General features: G+C 34.1%; 1 protein-coding gene across 6 annotated transcripts in view; it reads right to left on the bottom strand.

Moving 5' to 3' along the window:
• LOC118192366 (plexin-B-like) overlaps positions 1-20,819 on the bottom strand; it is a 447,998-nt gene that overhangs the window by 9,702 nt on the left and 417,477 nt on the right. For all 6 annotated transcript variants that reach the window (XM_085818164.1, XM_035363312.2, XM_035363314.2 and 3 more), the window contains 6 exons: positions 13,214-13,367; positions 12,882-13,046; positions 11,733-11,905; positions 3,640-3,800; positions 1,191-1,338; positions 901-1,041 (listed from right to left, as the gene is read on the bottom strand). In XM_085818164.1, coding sequence (XP_085674290.1) covers positions 901-1,041; positions 1,191-1,338; positions 3,640-3,800; positions 11,733-11,905; positions 12,882-13,046; positions 13,214-13,367 — 942 coding nt within the window. The remainder of the gene's footprint in view (positions 1-900; positions 1,042-1,190; positions 1,339-3,639; positions 3,801-11,732; positions 11,906-12,881; positions 13,047-13,213; positions 13,368-20,819) is intronic.

Here is a 20,819-nt window from a genome sequence, read left to right as displayed (position 1 = left end):
AAATAACAAAGATATACTTAAAAAGTAATAAAACGTGTATATTCATGCGCTGTAGTCTACTTTCAAGAAAATTGGTAATAGTTAAACGGCTGATAATAAAAATAAACTGAGTCTGCCGCCCAGCCGGGACAGTGGTTAGCGACGCTGGTTGCCGTACCGAAGGGCCCGGGTTCGAATCTCTGAAAAGGCATTGATGTTTGTAAATGTATAGTATCTGCGCGGTATGGGACACTCAGCTCAGCGGGAGATAAAATTCGCCTAAAAAGTTAACCGCTATCAAATAAGCATAATTTACTGACTCGTGTTTGCTGTAGTTTAGGCCCTAAATCTCCACATAAATCGCATTGTAAATGCTATTATAATACTTAGAACTTACGACTATCATATTACTGGCATTCCTTGTGTGATTATAACCTTAAAAGGTCATCCTATTGCAAGACACTGAACCTACATACTGCTTAGGTTATGAAGCAGATGCTGAATACCCTCAAATAAGAGATCTAGTTCAAAAATTCAGGGCATTACTTCAGGCATTATTTATTACCAGGACATTATTTATTTCATTCACCTAGTATCTGACGACATCCCTAAAAGACATTGGTTCCAATATGACAATCATGCAAAGAAGGTTGAAACCTATTTCATCAGCAAGATAGGCAGCAATTCCTTTAAAATAAATTGAATCTGTTGAGCCGAAACAGTCTCCTAATGTTAATTTTTTACTGCTCTCTTATGGATAAAAATAATTTACATTAAAAATGGCGCTAATTTAAAAAATTATACAAAAGCTTGATGCTCGGCATCAAAGTTTCACAATACACATATTTTTAGAGAAAGATCCCTAAATCTAAAATCTTACTCAGATAGGATATAAAACAAAGCTAAAATAAAGGTACGTACCAGAGATAGCGCCTGCATAGCAACGCACATCTCCTGGTCTGTAACGGGTGGCATGGCTGCCACATCTTGGTAGAACCGATTCACCATCTTGCGGTACGTTGGAATATCCTTAGCAAACAGTAGCTTGTTGGAGGGAGAATCCTAAAATGTAAGAAAACAACATTATTCATGGCTAAGCAGTTCTTAATGATGTCCTGTAAATAAAATTTAACGTATATGTGTGCTGCAAACATTTCTGTAGCACATATAAGCGGAGATTTGACGGGAGTAATGTTCAAACTACAACTTACCTTGCCGAGCCTGTGCTCCGAGGTAGAACAAGCATCCATCAATGTCTGGGCTATAACTGAGAGGCAAGAATCTACCACCGGGGTCTTCTGGATATCCAGAACAAAATCTGGGTTTTTGATGAAATTCACCCAGAAACGTAATGGTAGGCTGTAATATAAAAAAAAAAGGAAACTGATATACTTCATATATATATATATTTTCAGAAAAATGCCAAGTGCAAGTTTTTCAAATCAGTAAATTACGATCAATTTAAGATTTAGTAATTTCTCTTTAAAACGAAGTGGATAAGAAACTACTGAATTCCCAACTGAATAAGATTGTAATAAGACGACAAATTCATGAACGCTTAACATTAAGCTTTTAAACTTTGCAGAACCTTTGATAAGGTGCTAGAATTCCAGACAAACTGAGAACCCCCCCCAAGATGCTCTCCATCAAAACTGGGGGGGGGGGAACTGAGCGAAGTCGCACTGTCACCTGTAAGATGTTCAAGGCTCTTGCCAAAGACGGGCGTAATCTTGCTCTCCTAACCTCAATGAAGTTCATGGGCTTGTTCTGATGTTACAGTCAGGCAAATGAGATAAGTCACAACACAACAACAAAATATTAATATACATCTGTCAATGAATCATACAGGTATTATACACAGAAGCGGATGGGGTTCGTCTAATCTGAAGGGCAACTTACATAAAGGTGCCAGAAATTTTTCTCAAGTTGAACACTCGCCAAGACATAAAGGTAACCTGTGGTAAATGTGCAAAAGTGCCGACATCTCTAGGAAGTTCATTGTTCTGAAGAAAGTAACCCTCATTACCGGGAAACCCACATGAAGGTCTTAATTCCGGCAAACGTTCGCTGCTTGCGTACAGATGCAGGAAATTTTCCTCCAGCTGGACATTATTCGCCAAGACACAAAGGTATCCAGTGATAAATAAGTAAAGGTCCCGACACCTCTAGGAAATTCAATGTCGCAAACAAAGTAATCCTCATTAAGGTTACCAGGGCACCCATATGAATGAAGTTCTTAAGCTTAGCGAAGAGTCGCTGACTTGTAAGAATTGGAGGCTCTCTTCAGCCCACCTGGACACGAGTGTCCCCATAGTTCAAAAGAAGGGGCCCCGTATCTCCACAAACGAGGGCAGCCAGCAATCCAGCCACCCCCAAATAAAGGTACCGCTACTTTTATAACATTTTATAAAATCATACGGGTGGAAAATTACTCTTTCAGAATTATCCCAGGAACCGGTGCACCAGGAAGTTTCCCGAAATCCCGATACCTCCCTCGCCCTGATATATATATATATATATATGATTTGTCATATATTTACATATTCCCCATCATACACTTTCTTATTGCATACCAACGGCGAATTTATCAGCACTTTTGTAGAATTCCTAGCTATGTTCGAGGAGTCTTTGATAAATGTTGGCCTAAACAATTAGCATTTATTACACTTTAAAAAAATTACGTAATCAGAAATTAAATAAAATACAGAAATCTGTACCTTTGTGTGATTTTATTTAAAAAACAATCATTTCCAAGTTAAATTGTTTTCCCTCCTTTATGTACTTCCGTTAGCCTTCACTAGAATGTACATCAGTAAGAGTTCAGATACCACGTGTAGATATTATTCAGCTAGCTTTTGCTAGTAACACTGAGTTGTTGTTTATCTAGCGATCTGATCTTTTGCATGATTTTAAGTAATTAGTGATTTTCATATTAATTACTTTCTTTTCTATCCTATGCTTCCGTTTGCCTTTAACAGAATGCAGATTAGGAAGAGTTGAAACACCGCGCATAGCTCATTTAGCAGGCTTACGCTGGCAACACTGTTTAGCTAGCGATCCAACCAGCTTCCGGTCGCCTCGTATACAGTCTGAGTTGCTGAGTTTGCTGTGGAAAATTCGGTGAATGACTTAATAATTTCTTAAGCGGTAGTATTGAGTACGTGAGAGCTAGTCGTTTAAGAGCATGAGGCCCTAGAGTATTTAAATTCTTTTAGCTTAAACGTTTGGTTTAGTTTACGCTCTGCACTTAGCGACAGTTTTTTTTTTTTTTCCTAAACAGTAAATCTGTGAATTGCAGTAACAATATTTTGTTGTACACTAATTATCTCCGTTCTACAGTGCCTTGTTTATTTGTGAATTATCACTGAAGTTCCTAGCCTGTTGATGGTGGAAGATTCCGCAAGTTACTTCGCAAGTTTTTGCAGAAAAATGCTAATCACTGGTGTTTCTCAAATATCATTATGATTGACATTTTGTAATTGTATTAGAGTGCTAGAATGAAAAATTGCTATATGACCAATGCTATAAATTTGGATTAGACAAACTGCTATACTTAATAATTAATAATTCTCACACTGGATTTAAATTCATTAACATATAATAAGCAAAATAAACATGACTAAAAAAGCTTGAACTTTGATTTTTTAACAAACACTTTACCTGTTGCTCTTCCACGCATGTGCTACCTCAGGATCAAGAATGGCATGCGTTGCTGCAGCCTCGTCTAGAAGATCAAATAACCACTTGACGGCAGGTGGAAGGCATTCATTGGCAGTCAGGATAGTCGTCAAGAAATCGTCCACAAATTTTTGGACAGTGCCCTGAGTAAGGAAATTCATCAGTTAATTCATCAATGATGTAAATTAGCAATGATATAAATTCAATAATAATAAACAACACGGCATTTGCAACTGAATTCGGTTTTGAATGGTTCAGAAACTGAATTTAAAATTAGCGTACTTTGTCTTATTGGAGAAGGGCGAAAAAAAAATAGATATGTAAGACTTAACCGATTGTTAATCTACTTATTGTCTTAGATAACAAACATATTGTTAATATATTTGTTTGTTACGTAAGATATATAGCTGAAAGTCCCCCGCTGGCTGCCTTCTCCTCCATATGAGGTCTGCGAAAGATTACTTCGAACTGCATTTTGAACCATTACGAATATTTCTGCCGTACGTAAGACTTGAACTTTACTGCAAAGCCCTAAGACTACAGTCTTTGTTGCAAAGCCTTTCTTCTGGGAGACTTGCTACATGCACAAATTTAATCTGGAAAGTATTGTATTTAAGGCGCGTTCTAAAGTATGGAAATTCGAATGGAGTGCTTTCCAAAGCAAAAACTCTTTTTTAACATTCGAAAAATTCTATGAATCAATTTTTATGAATTACTGTTTTTCATATAGATGCGTTTATGGAGGGAATGTTTGCATAATGATATCCAATTACAAAGATGTCGTCATCTTTATGAGGTCATACGATGTTCACGAAGGTAGAAAGCTTCAAACAATGTTCTAGAGTAAAGGTGTCTACACTTTTATGAAGATCAGTTTTCAACACGTAAAAAGCAAATGAATATGCACAGGGCATCGCTTACAAGTAAGATTTAATTTGCTAGTTTGTTTAATCAAGAAAATGGAAATTCTGCCTGCGTATCTCAATGGCCCGGCATAACGGTGCCAGCACCTGTATGCCGGAGGTAGTAAGTAAAAATTTCTGTCTTGGTAAGGACTTGCTGACAAAGTTGTTGACAGCTAACTGGAATACTATTACGCAACAATCTTTGGTATAGAATGGCCTAAGATGTTGCTCGATCTGTCCCACCACTGTCAATTTTCTTGCGCAGGCATACTATTTTGACAGTAGTCTTATACAGAATGTCGATGGTCAACCATTTACAGTGAATATGGATGCATGGAACAGATTTCCAAGGGCCTTGCCGATAACAATGCTTTCAAACAGACAAGATCATTCATTGCAGCTGTCTAATAAAGGGCCACAATGGCAATCCACATGGAAGTAGGAAAGAGGAAAATATACAATCTTACGAAAATATTTGAAAATTCTATTCAGAATCGAATTTGCAATGAAATCACCAGTATGCATATTTCCCTCTAAGCAGCGCGTGTGTGGTGGCTCACTGAATTTTGTAAAGTGACAAATATGCCTTTACACAATGAACTACAGAGTATTAACTGATAAAGCATTTATGCTACATCCAAGTAACCCTACAACTATATTCTGCATTGCAAAGCTGGGTTCTTGAACTACTCCACTGCAACAAAAATTAAAGAGAACATTGCCAGTCTTTAGTGTTTTACTTATGATGGATAACATATAGCTTTCAAGTCAACTAAGTTCTTTCAATTAAAGCACGACTTTACAATCATTATAATTAATTTATTAAATAAATATGCACTGAAATTCTAACTAAAAAATTTCGAAAAATAAACAGTTTCTGATATACCTAGACAACTCACACCAGTATTCTGAGAAAAATCATTGAATGTTAAATCAATAAGTAATGGTAATTAGTTCATTATATTATGAATAACCCAATTTTTGACGGCAAATTATAAATAACAAAATTATGTAAATATCGGGACTAGTAATATTATCGAATTTTGTTAATATAAAAGGCAATAAAACACATATTTTTCGAATAATGCGAAGTAATACGAAATTTATATATGCTGTATAATTTGAAATTTTCATAAGGCGATATAACATACAAGTTTCTCAAAGCTTCTGGAACGACAAATGAATTATGAAGTCTGAGATCCCGAATCATCGGGACTTCGAGATTTCGGAAATTTCCGGATTGTACATCAGTTTAAATCTGCATGGCATGTAGATGACATGTAGACATGGCAAATTGTAGCTTTACTTATTGTTTATGTCAGATATAAGAATGGGCGAAGAATTCAAAAGTGGCAAAAATCTTAAACTTTAGAGGAGCACCAATTAGCAAAAATTACGGATGGCAAAAGTTTTAGAATTTAGGAATGTACCAAACAGCAGAATTTAGAATCCATAGACCACCAGGACCATCCATAGACCCACGCTACGCATTTGTACCATGTGAAAATGCGTAACATGGGCCTTGTTTTCCCACACACAACTATTCAAGGACCAAATTTGTATCCTAGCCAGCATCAAATGCAGCGCCAATTAATGCACTCTTAATGGCAATGGTGCGACTCCTAGCCAGCAGATGTTTGCAAGTAATATGCAAGAATCTCAGTTAGTCGGGCGAAAAACCACATTTACGGCATACCTACCTTCTTTTTGTTGATTATTTTCGGATTTCGATTCGTCCAGCAGTAATATAGTAATAAAAGTGTCTGTTTTATACGAATTTCACTTTTATGACAAAAATAATAAAGTACTTTTCGAAGAGCTCCAACTTTTATCATGAAGTAAGTTTCTGAATTAGAGCTTGCAATGCACACGTTTTATATGAAAGACATAAATAAGCAAAGATTTGCAAACTGTGCCTGTTCTCGATAAAATACCACTTACCAAAACCTTAGTTCTTGACAATAATTACTTTGTGTGATAAAGTATGTAATGGTGCATTGATAATATTAGTAACATCATCCAGGAAAAGCCCTTCTTTCTGTTCCTAAAAATTTCAAATATATACATCCGAAAAGCTGTATTTTTAGTGTACTTTCGCTACTCCGTAAAAAAAAAAAAAAAAAAAAAAAAAAAAAAAAAAAAAAAAAAAAAAAAAAACAATTTTACTTTACTTTTCTATCCAGTAAACACGCACTGCGTCTTCCTTTATAAAACTTTTCAAGTAGAAAAGCCACACATAAAAACTTATCAGATTGTAAATCGGGACCAAGGCGAAAAAAAAATCATGTCAGCCCTGAATCAAATTTAAAGCTTGAATACCCTTCACCAAGCCCTCAAAGCTGTCCTTCCAGCTTTCGTAGCCATTTTCCTTTTTCAGTGAAATACACAAATTTTCTTTTTGACGTTTCGCTTTGTAATTCCTGTCTTATGTAATTGCAGGGTTTATTTTATTCTCTTTTCTTTTTAATTTTTCATGATTGCTGTTCTACGGATTTCATGCTTCTTTTGTCCTTTCATGCTTTGCTTGTTTACGTTTTTCTTCGGGGTTAGCAAGTCGCCTTCCAACCAAATCAAACTATTTCTCTCCACTTCTAGATGAAGAACAGGTATAGCATTCTAAAGATACATGGTACGGTTTTTGCTTTCTAATGGACTGTCTATGAAGGAAAGAATTTTTTTTTTTTTTTCTCATTTCCCATTTCTTACTCAGCGTAGCTCTACGTTCCCTGAAGATAGAAGGCCTAATTATTAAGGACAGACTTTCAATCTCACATCCAATCTAGAGTAGAGAAAAATCTTTCAAAAATTATGCACAGAATAATTTGATACAGTGGCTATCAAAGTACATAACACAAGAATATTAAACCCCACTTTGCAACAAAACGTTTCCCAACAATACAACAAGTATCTCACAAGTAACTATTAACACAATATTTCTAATGAACGATAACCAACTTTTAACAAGAGAATTAGTGTAATTTCCTGTAAAAGATGGGTGATGCATTCGAGCTTTCGATTCTCACGAATCTTGTAAAAAATTCGAATCTTTATTCTTTTATCATTATTACAATCCTAATCTAAACAACCGGTAAATATTTAAATCAGAACTCTGGAAAGACTCCCCCCCCCCGACGACCAAAAAAAAAATGAACGTGACTTTTGCAATCTCAGCCCCAATGAATGCAAACTATGTCAGTAAGTCAACTAACAAAATCGACCAAAATTATCAAGCAATCGGTGCTTTGGCTTTCCCAGAAGTCCCGAACTAACTCTCAGTGTCGATAATGCAAAACATAAATAACTTACAACAAATAGATCTTAAATGTTTCCAATGTCGCCCAGATGGGTTTTCATCCGCAGAGAACCCGTTGGCTCTTCGGGAAAGAACCCTTTGGCGCAGTTGCAGTTTTACTCGCCAATGAGCCGAGCCGTAAGCGTGATATTTTGTAAACGTGGTTTTTAGTGATGTAAATTCAAGTTAGCAGACAATGGTAGTAAAACTTCACAGATAATAAGTATGTAGATATGAAACTAACAGGTTAAACGTGATATACGAAAATAAATTTCTATTAAATTCAAGTTAGCACAGAAAACAATGTATTAAACATAACGGGAAGTAAAAATTCATTTAAAAAATAACAATTAGTATTCTTATACTTACGTTTACAATATACTTATATGTATTTTCTCTAATTCATATAGAATACTAATATTTCTATTACAAATGTCTCTTTTCACTATTAAGTACTTTGCCTGTTGATTGATGTATTTCGGTAAGAGCCATGCCCATGTAATAAATTAATGAATGCATGACCTTTAATATATCCATTTTACATAGTTTTAAGTATTTTTTTTTCAAGTTACTTGCATACAGCTTAAAGCATTTTACGTTGAAACAAATACCTATCCTTTTTCATAATATATTTCACAATACAAATAACCTTCAACAGTAATCAAATTTTCTTCAGTAACATTTTTAATAAAACTAGAACTTTATACATTTTAAAATTATTATAGGGGTTGGAAACCTCATGGTTCTGCGTGCTTACAGCTGTTAATAATTAAGAACATAACGTGAACAGCCATGTTACAAATTAGCATTCACCCCTCCCGCCATAATTTCTTCCTTTGATTCCGAACTGACGACCCGAGAACCGGCATCTTTCGACGAAAACTTCTTTAATTATGCGAAAATATTTCTATCTATTCGTTGTTAAAAAATTCAGAAAAAATAATAAATAAGAGAAAAATAATATAAATCTCCAAATGAGAACAACGACAACCTTCGCATAAGCGAATAGGATGAATTAGCTAGGTTACCAGGTTTGAACTATTATCGTCAAAGTTGGCGATGTTTACATTTACTGGGTTCTCTGCGGAAGTGCTTCCGCCCAGATGGTATAGTAGTTAGGGGAGCCTACTACGGTACCGAAGGGCCCCGGGTTCGAATCCCGAAGAAGACATGGATGTTTGTAAATGTATAGTTTCGGTGCGGCATGGTGGCATCACTCTAAATATGCGACGAGCCGAAAGTCCTCTCGTGTGGATTAGTGGGACAGGAGAGGAGTAGAAGACCCCCGCATCCCCCCTCGGGGTGCACTCCTTCAAAATTGGGAGTGGAAAATAGAAAACCAACCTCTCTTCGGAGTAGGCTCTGGCAACCATTGTTCCATGTAATATTGGACAAGACAACAACAAATGTTTCCAACAACTTATGGCGTCATGGTATGTAAATATTTCCTTCGCGCACAAGACTCCATTTACCAATTGAACTACTCAACTGCAGTTGATGGATTCTGAAATGTTACTTAAAATCTGAGCCATTACTCAAACATTTTTCTGTCTTACTTTATCAAGAAAATGAACACCCAGACTGAAAAGTTTTGATTATGTACTTTATTTTTCAAATTTACTTTTCAGCTTCTTAATAAATATAGGTGAAATTTTTAAAAGCTGCAATTTTACTTCCTTGTACGAAGTTTAAAGGAAGTATTGTAATCGCGAAAAATTTCGGGTATCATATATCAACGAATATGTTCATGTTGACCGCTCTCGAATCTATTTGAACTGTTTTTCCCCCGACATGTGTACGTATGGGCAGAATAAAGGACTCTATGGATTTAAAATGGATTCAGAAGAGATTTGTTTTGTGATGTCTGTACTTAACCCTTAACGTATCTCGCATAACTCAAAAACAAGTAGCCGTAGAACGTTGATATCTTGTATATGGGCTTGCTATACTATCTACTTGTGCACCCTCTTTTTCGTTGCAATCGGCTGCACGAAATGTGTATATGTAGATGCATATATTCCCACCCTGTTATTCGGCTCGGTGAGCGCATTCTTTTTATTCTTATACAATGGTAAATTGTGCATTTTTTTTCATTTTAAAAGAGATTACGCGCCGAGCGTGCTGACCATTACACCACGAAGGCATGCTAAGAAAAGCGGGAGAAATACCTTATAACTTTTTAATTATGCTGCCCTTATGTCCCGGTTAAAGTTTTTATGCCTTTAGTTAATCTGCATGTTTTAGGCTTATCAAAAATTTTAAAGTGTCGCTAGGCTGAATGCGATGGTTATTTGTTTGCATTAGAAGCTGTTAGCAGTACAACGCCTATAATGGTTAGTGTCCGCCAATGAAAAGAAAAATAAATAATGAAGATGTTTTGAGTTTTTATGTATTTTTGCCTTACCGCGAAGTGAGAACGGAAACTGATTGAATGAGAATTATATATATTCAAGGAAATAAGTTTAAATGAAGTGCAGCAAAAATTGTGCACAATTTAATAGGCATACAAGGAAGTCACGTGGTGTCCACATCAGATATTTTTATTCTTTTCATTAAATGCAGATTCGAAATTTTGTTTTAATTAAAAATTTTTAATATTACGTCAAAGTCCTCCTCATTTCTTTTCTTATAGTGTTCAGTAGGCGAATTTTGACAACTAGATCTGGAAAACTTGAGAACTTTCTAATATTTAAAATCAAATTAGCAAATTTAAAGCTTGAATACCCTACACCAAGCTTTCAAACCTGTCCCTTCCAGCTTTCGTAGCCGTTTTGATTGATTGTGCTTTAGTCATACAGTTAAACTGATAACGTCCCAAAAGTAATCTGACAAATTACAATACAAGAATAACAATAAAATATAAAGTAGAAAAAAAAAATGTTTTACTTTGTATTTTATTGTTATATACTTTTAAATTACACGGTTTGAGTCGAATGCAATAAAAAAAAATTTTTTGTTTCGCATCCTGTCATAATATTATTGGCCATATTCGACTGAAAATAAAATCGTGGTGTTGCAAATGATGACGACTTTTAAAACGAAATTTAAAATAATAATAATAAATTAAGCGAACAAAATATAATCACTCTAATAAATGTCGTTTATATACTACCACCGTTATTGTTCCTTGAAATTCTGCTAACGTCCTAATACAATTCACATAAGGGTGCTAGACGATTTTATTTTTAGTCGCATATTACCAAAAATATTATAATAGCCTAAAAATTCATTACTTTTAGGTTAATGAAGTAGTTTACTAAAAGTAAGTAAGTAAAAATAACTGAAATCTTAACTTAATATATCTCTTATTTTATGTTTTTTACATCATTGCATAGAGAAAACATAATTATGGACTGTCTCTGATGTAGGCAAATTATTTATTTTAATAAGCGTAGAAATGAAATACGCGACGTCACCATTATTTCAAGGTCTTTCTATCTATCTCATGACATAAGTTTACACTGAAATTATTCAAATTTCTGTAGCTTAATGTTTTTTAAATAAAATTAAATGAAATAAATTAAAACATCAAAATTCCGTAATTTGCTTAAGAAATTATGAAAGAATTACAATTGAATTATCCCTCCCCCGATTTCTCTGATGACGAAAACATCGAAATCTTGGGATAATTTATTTCTTCATTAAAGCAAGAATATGAAGGGAAAAAATTCAACATTAAGTAAGAACAAATTTATACTGAATTTTGATAAAAGTCTTGATGAATGTTGTTTTATTAAAGCAAATATGTTAAGCGTGGGAATTTTCAAGAAAACAGATTCGATTAAAGGCGATTAAAAATTCATTTCATGATTTGATTTCACAAACAGAGCAGCCAAAATGCGGCAAAAATATAAAGGAAAATTAATTTTCTTACGTACCTTCGTGGACAGAAGCCTGGTAAGGAATATTTCAGGAATAGATTTATGGTTGTAGTCCTTCAATGGTGCTTGATCATCCTGCAGTTTCACCAAGTGCCAGTACCTCAATCCTTGCTCGACGTCATAGTGACCAACGATTGGAGACACAGAATTCAAAGATGCGTTGCCAGTGCCTAGAAGAATTAATGATATAACTCAACAAAAAATTCTCTGCTTTGAACAAAACAATTGCTTGAACATTAAGAAGAAACAAACATAAAAAAAATAACAATAAAAATCTCCTGCAGGTTTGTGACTAGGTTTGTGGCTTTGACATGGATGCTTCAAACAGTTTGCGGGAGAGAGAGAGAGAGAGAGAGAGAGAGAGAAAAAGGGTTTTCCAGCCGCTCGATTGTAACTACTAGATCCACTGCCAGTATTTCGATGCCCTGGGCGATCAGTATAGTTGGTACCCGTACAAATTACACATATTAATAATTCAATGCGAAGTATAACTTTATTTAGGCTGTTACTTGAAGTCCTCAGAAAATTGGCGTTTGAATCTGTTGCCTCTTAGGTTCACGTTTGAAGCAGAATTTATTAACTACTGTGATAAACCAAGATTTGCCTTTATAAGGTTTTGTTAAGCAGATTTTAAAGGCATGTAAGAAAAGTTTTACTACAGAGAATATTTACAAACATTTTATGATGTTGACGACATTTGTCTTCAATGAAATCAACAAGTATTTTCGTATATTCTTCAACACAAACGCTGCTGCTCCAGCGGTTGCTCTTTGTCCTCTTTTTAAGTCTTTAAAAAGACTTAAAATTGACTTTTGGAGTATGTAATATTACACAGAAAATTGCTATGATCCAAATCATGACAAATAAATTTCACCATTTCTATACATATTTACACTGATAATCGTTTACTGATTGGCTACTTTCATTAAAACCGTTTACTATTTGATTATTTTTGCTAAAATCGTTTTTGTGCTTTTTTCCGATTAATTATTGCATCGGTCTCTCAACATGTACATAAGAGCAACTAAAAATTTCCTGAAATCTAAAAATTTTTCTTTCATGTTACGAACATAATTTTATTCATAATACGAGTTAAGTCTTTCACCAACTTTTAAGCAAATAACATCTATTCACATATATACTTACAATTCGAGCTAAAGCTGTCATTTTGCTTAGTAACAAGACTCATAACAGCTGAGTCTTTAACACCATAATGCTTAAGGGTATTCAGCCTCCTCCAGCCATTGATTGTTTTTGTTGTTAAATCTTCATCTGCCAGCGTAAGATGTCCTCCACGGCCATGGCGCCATTCTGCAACAAAAGAATAATATTGTTGAACATGATCGACCTTCGGTTTTAAAACATGTTTAACTGTCCGATCAGGGAAGATTTAAAACAAGGGAATGCGTAAAATTAAAATTGGTATAATATCCTTTACCAGATTTTGCAGGACCAATAAGATTAAATAATATGCTTACCAAGATCCACGTCATGCAAAGATGGCCTGAGGGAGAACGGCGTGTTTTTATATACAGCGTCCAGAAGTTTCGCTTTCACTTGACTAGTGGCATCGCAGTCATTCACCCGACATACGATCTTCTCATCTTGATCTTCATGAACTACTTGTACAGTCTAGGGAAAGAAACAAGAATGAACATTTTTTTTTTTTAATGAAAGGAGTTTTATTTGAACAGTTTCTTAGACCATGAATAAATGGGTTCATGTCCTGATAATTAAATCGCAAGGTTAGAAAATGCTTGAGTACAAATAAAATTTGCTTGAGTACAGTTGATGAGTGGCCTTTATTTAGAACTAATTTGTAAATGTTAGAATATTAAGTTCTTATTTTCATCAATATATTTAAAAGGAAATCTCCTTCCTCATGATGACAACATGGAGCCATTTTCCACTATGGTAAAGCCAGCTAATTAAACTTTTGTTATGAACCATCAAACCAGGCTATTGGTCCAATTATTTAGTTCTCAAAGACCCGCTGATTCACGGTCAAACCAGATTATTAAACCATTTTTTTTTTTAGTTTCCAAAGGCCTTGCTCATCCACGTTTTCACACGTTAAACATCGTACAGTTGACTGAATGCTGTCTTTTGTGTTACAATCAGATATCACCCAAATTAGCCATATGCTGGCAAGATGATTGTTTGCAGAGCTTGCTTCGTGACAGAACAATGTATGGATAAAAATAAGCATGTTCAAGGGAATATGTTAAAGCATGCAATTGCTTTCTCACGATAAGGACGAGGTCTGAACCTTTTAATCGATCATGCTATTGTCGTCCAACTGCCATATGGTAACAAAGCAATTCTTGACGAATTTCAATACAAACGATCAGCTTCTGGAAGACTAATAACCATCTTCAGTTAAAAACACCTGTTGTTATTCTTTGTCAGAAAGTGTCTGATACGTCACTCCTAGATGGTAGCCTCGTGACGAATGTGTGCCATGGGATGTTCTTCCATCTACGATGGGGGCGAAGATGATGGCGTGTCCGTGACGACTTCATTCGTCGAAATTGAATTTCGCACCGCCCTCAAACAGGATGCGGTCGTCAAAATCAATCGCAAGGGGCCTCGATAAGATCGGCGAGAAAAGGAGGAGGTCTTGGAAGGTACTTTCCATTCCGCTAACGCAGAAATAAGGAGTACTTATATTGGCAGACATGGCTGCTGCATACAATAGGTTGGGATTTTCTTTTATGTCCAGAACAAAGCGGAAAACGCACTAATTGGTACTTTCAAAAGACTAACTACTGATGCCATACATACTAATAGCGTCTACGCACGCTATCGGGCGGTTCAAGCGAAAAAGATCCACTAAAAGAAATGGCTCAGTGGTAAAAGAAGGCAAATGCAAAGTTCAAATACTAAATTCACTTCAGGATTTAAAATAAGAATACCCTCGTTTTAAACCACTTTACCAGATGGAAGTATAAAATATTTATTATTTTCTCCTTTTAAAAACACCGCGTAATATAATCGCTGGTGGCCATGAATTAATACAACACCAAAAATAATACAAAGGTTTATGCTACTACTATTACTTTTTTAAACGCGTTTGAAACTTTCCATTTCATAAACAATTTCACGAACACATCGAAACAACGATTACATTAACAATACATAGAATTTTTTTTTATTTTAATAAAAATTTATTGGTACTAGCTGATGTTTCAGATTAGCACAAGCAAACAACTCCTTAAGGTAAAAAATCGTTGGTGTAAAAGACTCATTATTTTAAAAGTATTTTTTAGTAATAAAACGCAGAAGTAAATAGTTTCGCAAGGTAAAGTGAATTCAATGTCGTATATTATGGAAAGTCATTATTGTTATCGTATTAATATACAAAAGCTATTAAACAAGAATACATGAAAAATAATTATTGCCTTTATGTATGTTGGGAGATATTTAATCTTCCAAATCCAAACTGCGTAAGTCATTAAAAATTGCAACAATCTCAAAAACGAAAATACTTGACAAATTTTACATTAAAAAAATCTTATTTCATTGACTGAAGAGTCGATTCCAATGCACTTTTCTCGTAAAACTAGATCCTACATAGGATGACTGATTTATATATATTGGATGAAGGACTTAAGGAAAAAATAATATTTTTGAACAACAAATTTATTAGATTTCAAAAGCAATTTTTCTTCTAAGAATTTACTAAAAATTTAAAAATAACACCCAATTTCAAGAATGGCATTACGTTCAAAGCAAAATGAACCCGAAAATAAATCTCTTTAACTATTGAAATATAAGAATTTTAAAGTTCATGCTGAATTTGTTTCGTCTTTTTTCTCTTACGAGTAGTCTATGAAACGAAATTAAAAGATTTATTCTATAAACTGGACTGGATTGTTCTAATGTGACATAGCCCACCAGCGGCCGAGCGGTAAAGTCGCTGAACACTGGTAGTTCGGTCCGAGGTTCGAATCCCGCGAACGGGCTGGCTGCATGGGTGTTTTCGTGGTTTTCCCCATGTGTAACGTGTATACGAGCCAGTTTCCCTTAGAAAGTCCTCCACGAAGACATCCCTCCCCTTAGGCAGATAGCCCTCGAGGCTTTGCCGTAATTAAATAACCTAAACCTAACCTAACCTCTAATGTGACATGCAAATGCCCTAAAATGTTGCTACAGGCCTGGTTAAGAAATCACAGATGCATTAACAAAATAAATCTATTACACAATTACTAACTACAGATGTACAATAAATTTGAAATATTTCCCATTTCTAAATTTTGCGGGTAAACTGGCGACTAGGAAAGGAGGCGACACTCAGTCGGCCAAACCAAGATGTCCAAAAATTATCACCCAGCATATTTGTGTTTGAGATGTAAGCTAGTTATTAGTAATTTTTTCATAAATGTGATTAAAAAAAAAACTCACTGCGATTACAACTTGAGTCTTCCATCTGAGAATAATTTTGCTTGCAAAATAAATCAGAAAGGCGTACGAGACAATGTACGCTATAAACAATTTTTTAACTGTAATGTTATGAAAAACGCTATCTATGAGCTGAGTAAAATAATGTTCAAAGAAGTTAGACGGATTTTTTACTTCCTTGTAAGAAGTAAAAATGAAGTATTGTAATCGTGAAAAGTTTCAGGCAGCATATTTCAACGAAAATATCCATTTTGACAGCTTTCGAATGCAATTTAACGATGTATTTGCGTGATATCTGTACGTAAGGACAGAATAAAAGACTCCCTTCCTCCAAAAAAATTATAAAACTGATTTAAAATGAATTCTGAAGAGAATTTTTCGTGGCATCTGTACGAACGTATATACGTACGTAACTCGCATAACTCAAAAACAAGTAGCCTCAGAACGTTGAAATTTTGTATATAGGACTACTATAACATGTAGATGTGCACCTCGTATTTTGGTTGCAATCGGCCGCACCAAACGTATATAAATACATTTATATACATATCCACTCTGTTATCCGGCTCAGTGATCTCAGTTTCTTTACTCTTATATGTTTGTAAATTGTACATTTTTTGCTTTAAAAATGATTGAATTATGTTTTTCTTATCTTCCGGTTGAGGTTTTTAATTCCTTTAGTAAATCTGTATGCAATATTTTTAGAATTACCAACAATTTTAAAGTGCCGCTAAGCCTAATAATTTTTTTGATAGCGGCCATTGCTTGTTTACATTTGAAACAGCAGAGTAGTGGATTTGCTGCCAATCTAGAGAAACGTAGCTTCGCAAATGCCTTCATTTATTATTGTGAATTAAATCACGCTTAATCTTTTCTGGAATTTTTGGAGGAAATAAGTGTTTAAGATTTACTTCGTAATTTTCAATACAGATATTTTGAGTTTTTATGTATTTTTGCCTTGTCGCGAAGTAAGAACCGAATTAATTGAATGAGAAATACTAAATCGTCTCTGAAAAACTGATTTATTTTTATTTATTTATTTATTTTTTTGTTGTTTGCTTAATTTCGTTTATACATCGTTCTAGCTTTGTTATAGTATTTGAATAGAACATGTGGCAACGATTAGATAATTCTTTAAATGATATAAGTTTTGGGCATTATTTTGTGTGGTTTATGCGCTGTCGGCGAAGTAGGTTTAATTCAATCCAATAAGTTTAAACGAAATGCAAGAAAAAATGCGTATAATTTAATATTCCTTACAAGGAAGTCATGTGGTGTACACATCAGATTTTTTTTTTTTTTTTTTTCTTATTATTCAAAATTAACATATTATTTGCTTGCCACAGAAATCGAAAGTAATATATTACAATTCCAAAGCAGTACAAATTCCATTTGTCGGATCTTAAGCATAAATTATGTTTGTCGGTATACTATAGAATAGTCTGTATTAGTTACTATAAATCTCTTCCACGCATTCATATGATGATAACGCCAAAATTATATTTATATTACTCAGACAACTTATTACTGATCTAATGACTCTAAAAAGACTTCTGAATGGGAACAAATACCAAGATTATAACGATTTTATCCATTCTGAAGCCTAACTGAAAATAAAATGCAAATATCAGTAAGTTATTACCTACGGCCTAACGGTATATATTTGTTACATCATATTTTAAACTGGGGTTTCCTTTCTTTATTGTGATTCAGTGTTAATAAGGAAGAAACGTTCCTTACACAATATCTATAGAACAAAGATCGAAAACAGTGTAAAAAAGACTTCTGAATAGTCATAGCCTCAGTATATGAAGTTTCTTATATTGAAGACTTGGATATACAAATTAAATACCAATGTTCTTCATAATTGCTTTCAATTTCATAATCGCTCTACAGATGCAGTCAATGAAGTTCACTTTTGAAAGCAAACAAGACCTCAGAGTTCCATTTTTCCACTGAACTAAACGACATCAACAGAAAATAATGTATGAATTTTTCCATCCTAATCTCTAGCACAAAAATTATGTCGACTAATTGTTTAATTCGCTTTCACGTTATCAACTCTTCGTAACGACAGTTATTAAAGTAATTACAACAATTATTGGGGCGATATATCTCATCATTTGTTTTAGCAGAAAGAGTGATTAAATTAATTTTTCTATTTATTATAAAATAACCATTCATTGCATATTTTCTTGCTGTTTCAAGTCAAAAAAGTTATTATAAATTAAGCAGTTTCCAAACTATCATTTAGGTGAAGCTATCAACGTCTCTTGAGAAGCTTCTATACCTCTAATCGCTTACTTGATATGCAATTAACGCGGCAAACAGCTGAAAAAAATTATGTCTCATTAAATCAGACCGATACGTTAAGGAATTAGAAAGCTTCATGATGACGTGACGTCAATTCTGACGTAAGTAAGCTAAAAAAGCGGGTACTTGCTACCAACCCAGCGTATATTTTCGATCTGAGACTACATGCAGGTAATTGATAATGGCCATTAATCAAGACATTTTAAATTAGAGGTATACCTCTGAAGCAGAATATCTCTAAAGTATTTGCAGTTTAATGCAAAACTGTCTCAGCATGTCATATAAACATGCATTCTGAGCGTGTGAATCCATTTCAGAATGTATTACCAGGCCCAAACATAATAAACAGTTCATCCTTTTAAGCCCACAAAGAAACCATCGTTCTTCAACAATATTTATCAATTCAATCGCCATTACAGTGCGAAGTCACAAAGTTGATTGTTCAGTAATAAACATTATATTAGTAACTTACAATTATTTCAAAATGTAACATAGTCATTACAATGTGGAGTCACAAAGTTGATTGTTCAGTAATAAACATTATAGTAACTTACAATTATCGCAAAATGTAACATCGTCATTACAATGTGAAGTCACAAAGTTGATCGTTCAGTAATAAACATTATAGTAACTTAACAATTATCGCAAAATGTAACATCCTTCTTCTTCAACTTGCCAATATCTCAACGAAACTGTTGTGGATAAGAGTCTTAAGATTTTAAATGGGAAAAGAGAATTAAAATGTTGCAAAATTTTAATTAAAATATTGCATTGAAAACGTTTGTGGAGATAAAGAACTACAGCAGAATATAGCGTAGGAAAATAAATTGTATTTTGATAACCAGGAAAAAAGTGAGTTAAATCTTTTGGAACGCAAATTCTCTGGAAATTTTACATGTATGTTATGCACGTTAGTTAAGGAATACGGACTTTGCTGTCAAAAATTGACATCAGAAAGACAAAAGTGAGTTTAAAGAAACAATCAATTGAAAAGTAAATTCTCAGGAAATTTTACATGCATGTTAGTTAAGGAACATGGACTTCGTCGGGACAAAAGCGAGTTTAAAAAAAAAAAAAAAATCCTTTGGAACGTAAATTTACATGTTATGCATCTTAATTAAGGAACACGAACTTTGTCGTCAAAAGCTGAAATCAAAAGGCCAAAAGTGAGTTTTAAAAAACAATCATTTGGAACGTAAATTCTCTGGACATTTTACATGTGTGTATGTTATGCATGTTAGTTAAGGAACATGGACTTCGTCGGGACAAAAATGATATTTTAAAAAAAAAAAAAAAAAAAAACAATCCTTTGGAACGTAAATTTACATGTTATGCATCTTAATTAAGGAACACGGACTTCGTCGTCAAAAGTTGACATCAAAAGCACAAAAGTGAGTTTAAAAAATAATTAGATGGAACGTAACTTTTCTGGAAATTTTACATTTATATATGTTATGTGTGCAACCTAGCACATATTATGCATTAAAAATTATCTTAACTCAAAGTTTTCATTTCTAAGCAGAAAGCAGAAAAAGCTTTTCAGTTCTTCAAAATGTGAAATCTTTTATATATATATTTTAGCACCAAAAAAGTATGGGAAATGGACATTATTATAAGTATTACTATAAGGTATTTCTCCCACCTTCTTGGCATGCCTTCGTGGTGTGGTGGTCTGCACGCAGGGCGCGTATTCCAGATGTCCGCGGTTCTATTCCCAACGAAGGCGTTGCTAATTTTTCATCTTCCCTGCTTCAAAAAAAAAAAAAAAAAAAAAAAAAAAAAAAACCCTAATGTCTCTACATTACAACAGCAATATTCTGCAAAACATTCTTCATGGTACATCCTCAACGAAACAAACGGTAAGCATGATTATGAAAAATAACGCTCAGTTCAAAGAGCACTAATGAACATTTCAAAACGTCAATAGATAATTGCAGAAGAAGGAATGGATCAGTAACGGCCAACCCAAATTACGGATTTAGACGTTAAATATGTTGTTCACAATGCTTATAAATATCTATCCGTATAATTTCCAGTATATCAGGATGCATTAATCGCTAAAACAGCTAAAGTGCATTGCTCGCACTTATTCTTCCTAACTGCAATGCAGCTTAAATCATGTTGACAAATAGTCCATTCAGTACTGACAAGCAAAATGACTATCATTAATATTATTCAAATATATATATATTTTTCCTTGTCAGAAACTGCATTATTTCTGTAGTCTCATTCTCACAGTACGGTAACAACAGTAATAAACAGTTGCTTGAGTTCGTATTTCAAAACTTTTAAGAATGTTTTTCAAAAGTAACGAAATTTAACAAGCCGATAAGATATTCAGCCTAAAACCTTCCCCCCCCCCATCACCCC

Source organism: Stegodyphus dumicola, chromosome 6, assembly GCF_044657685.1.
Source record: "Stegodyphus dumicola isolate Sdum_Otavi_A_Nest chromosome 6, ASM4465768v1".
NCBI lineage: Eukaryota > Metazoa > Arthropoda > Arachnida > Araneae > Eresidae > Stegodyphus > Stegodyphus dumicola.
The sequence above is the reverse complement of the archived record's forward strand: the minus strand, read 5'-3'. Positions and strand labels throughout refer to the sequence as shown.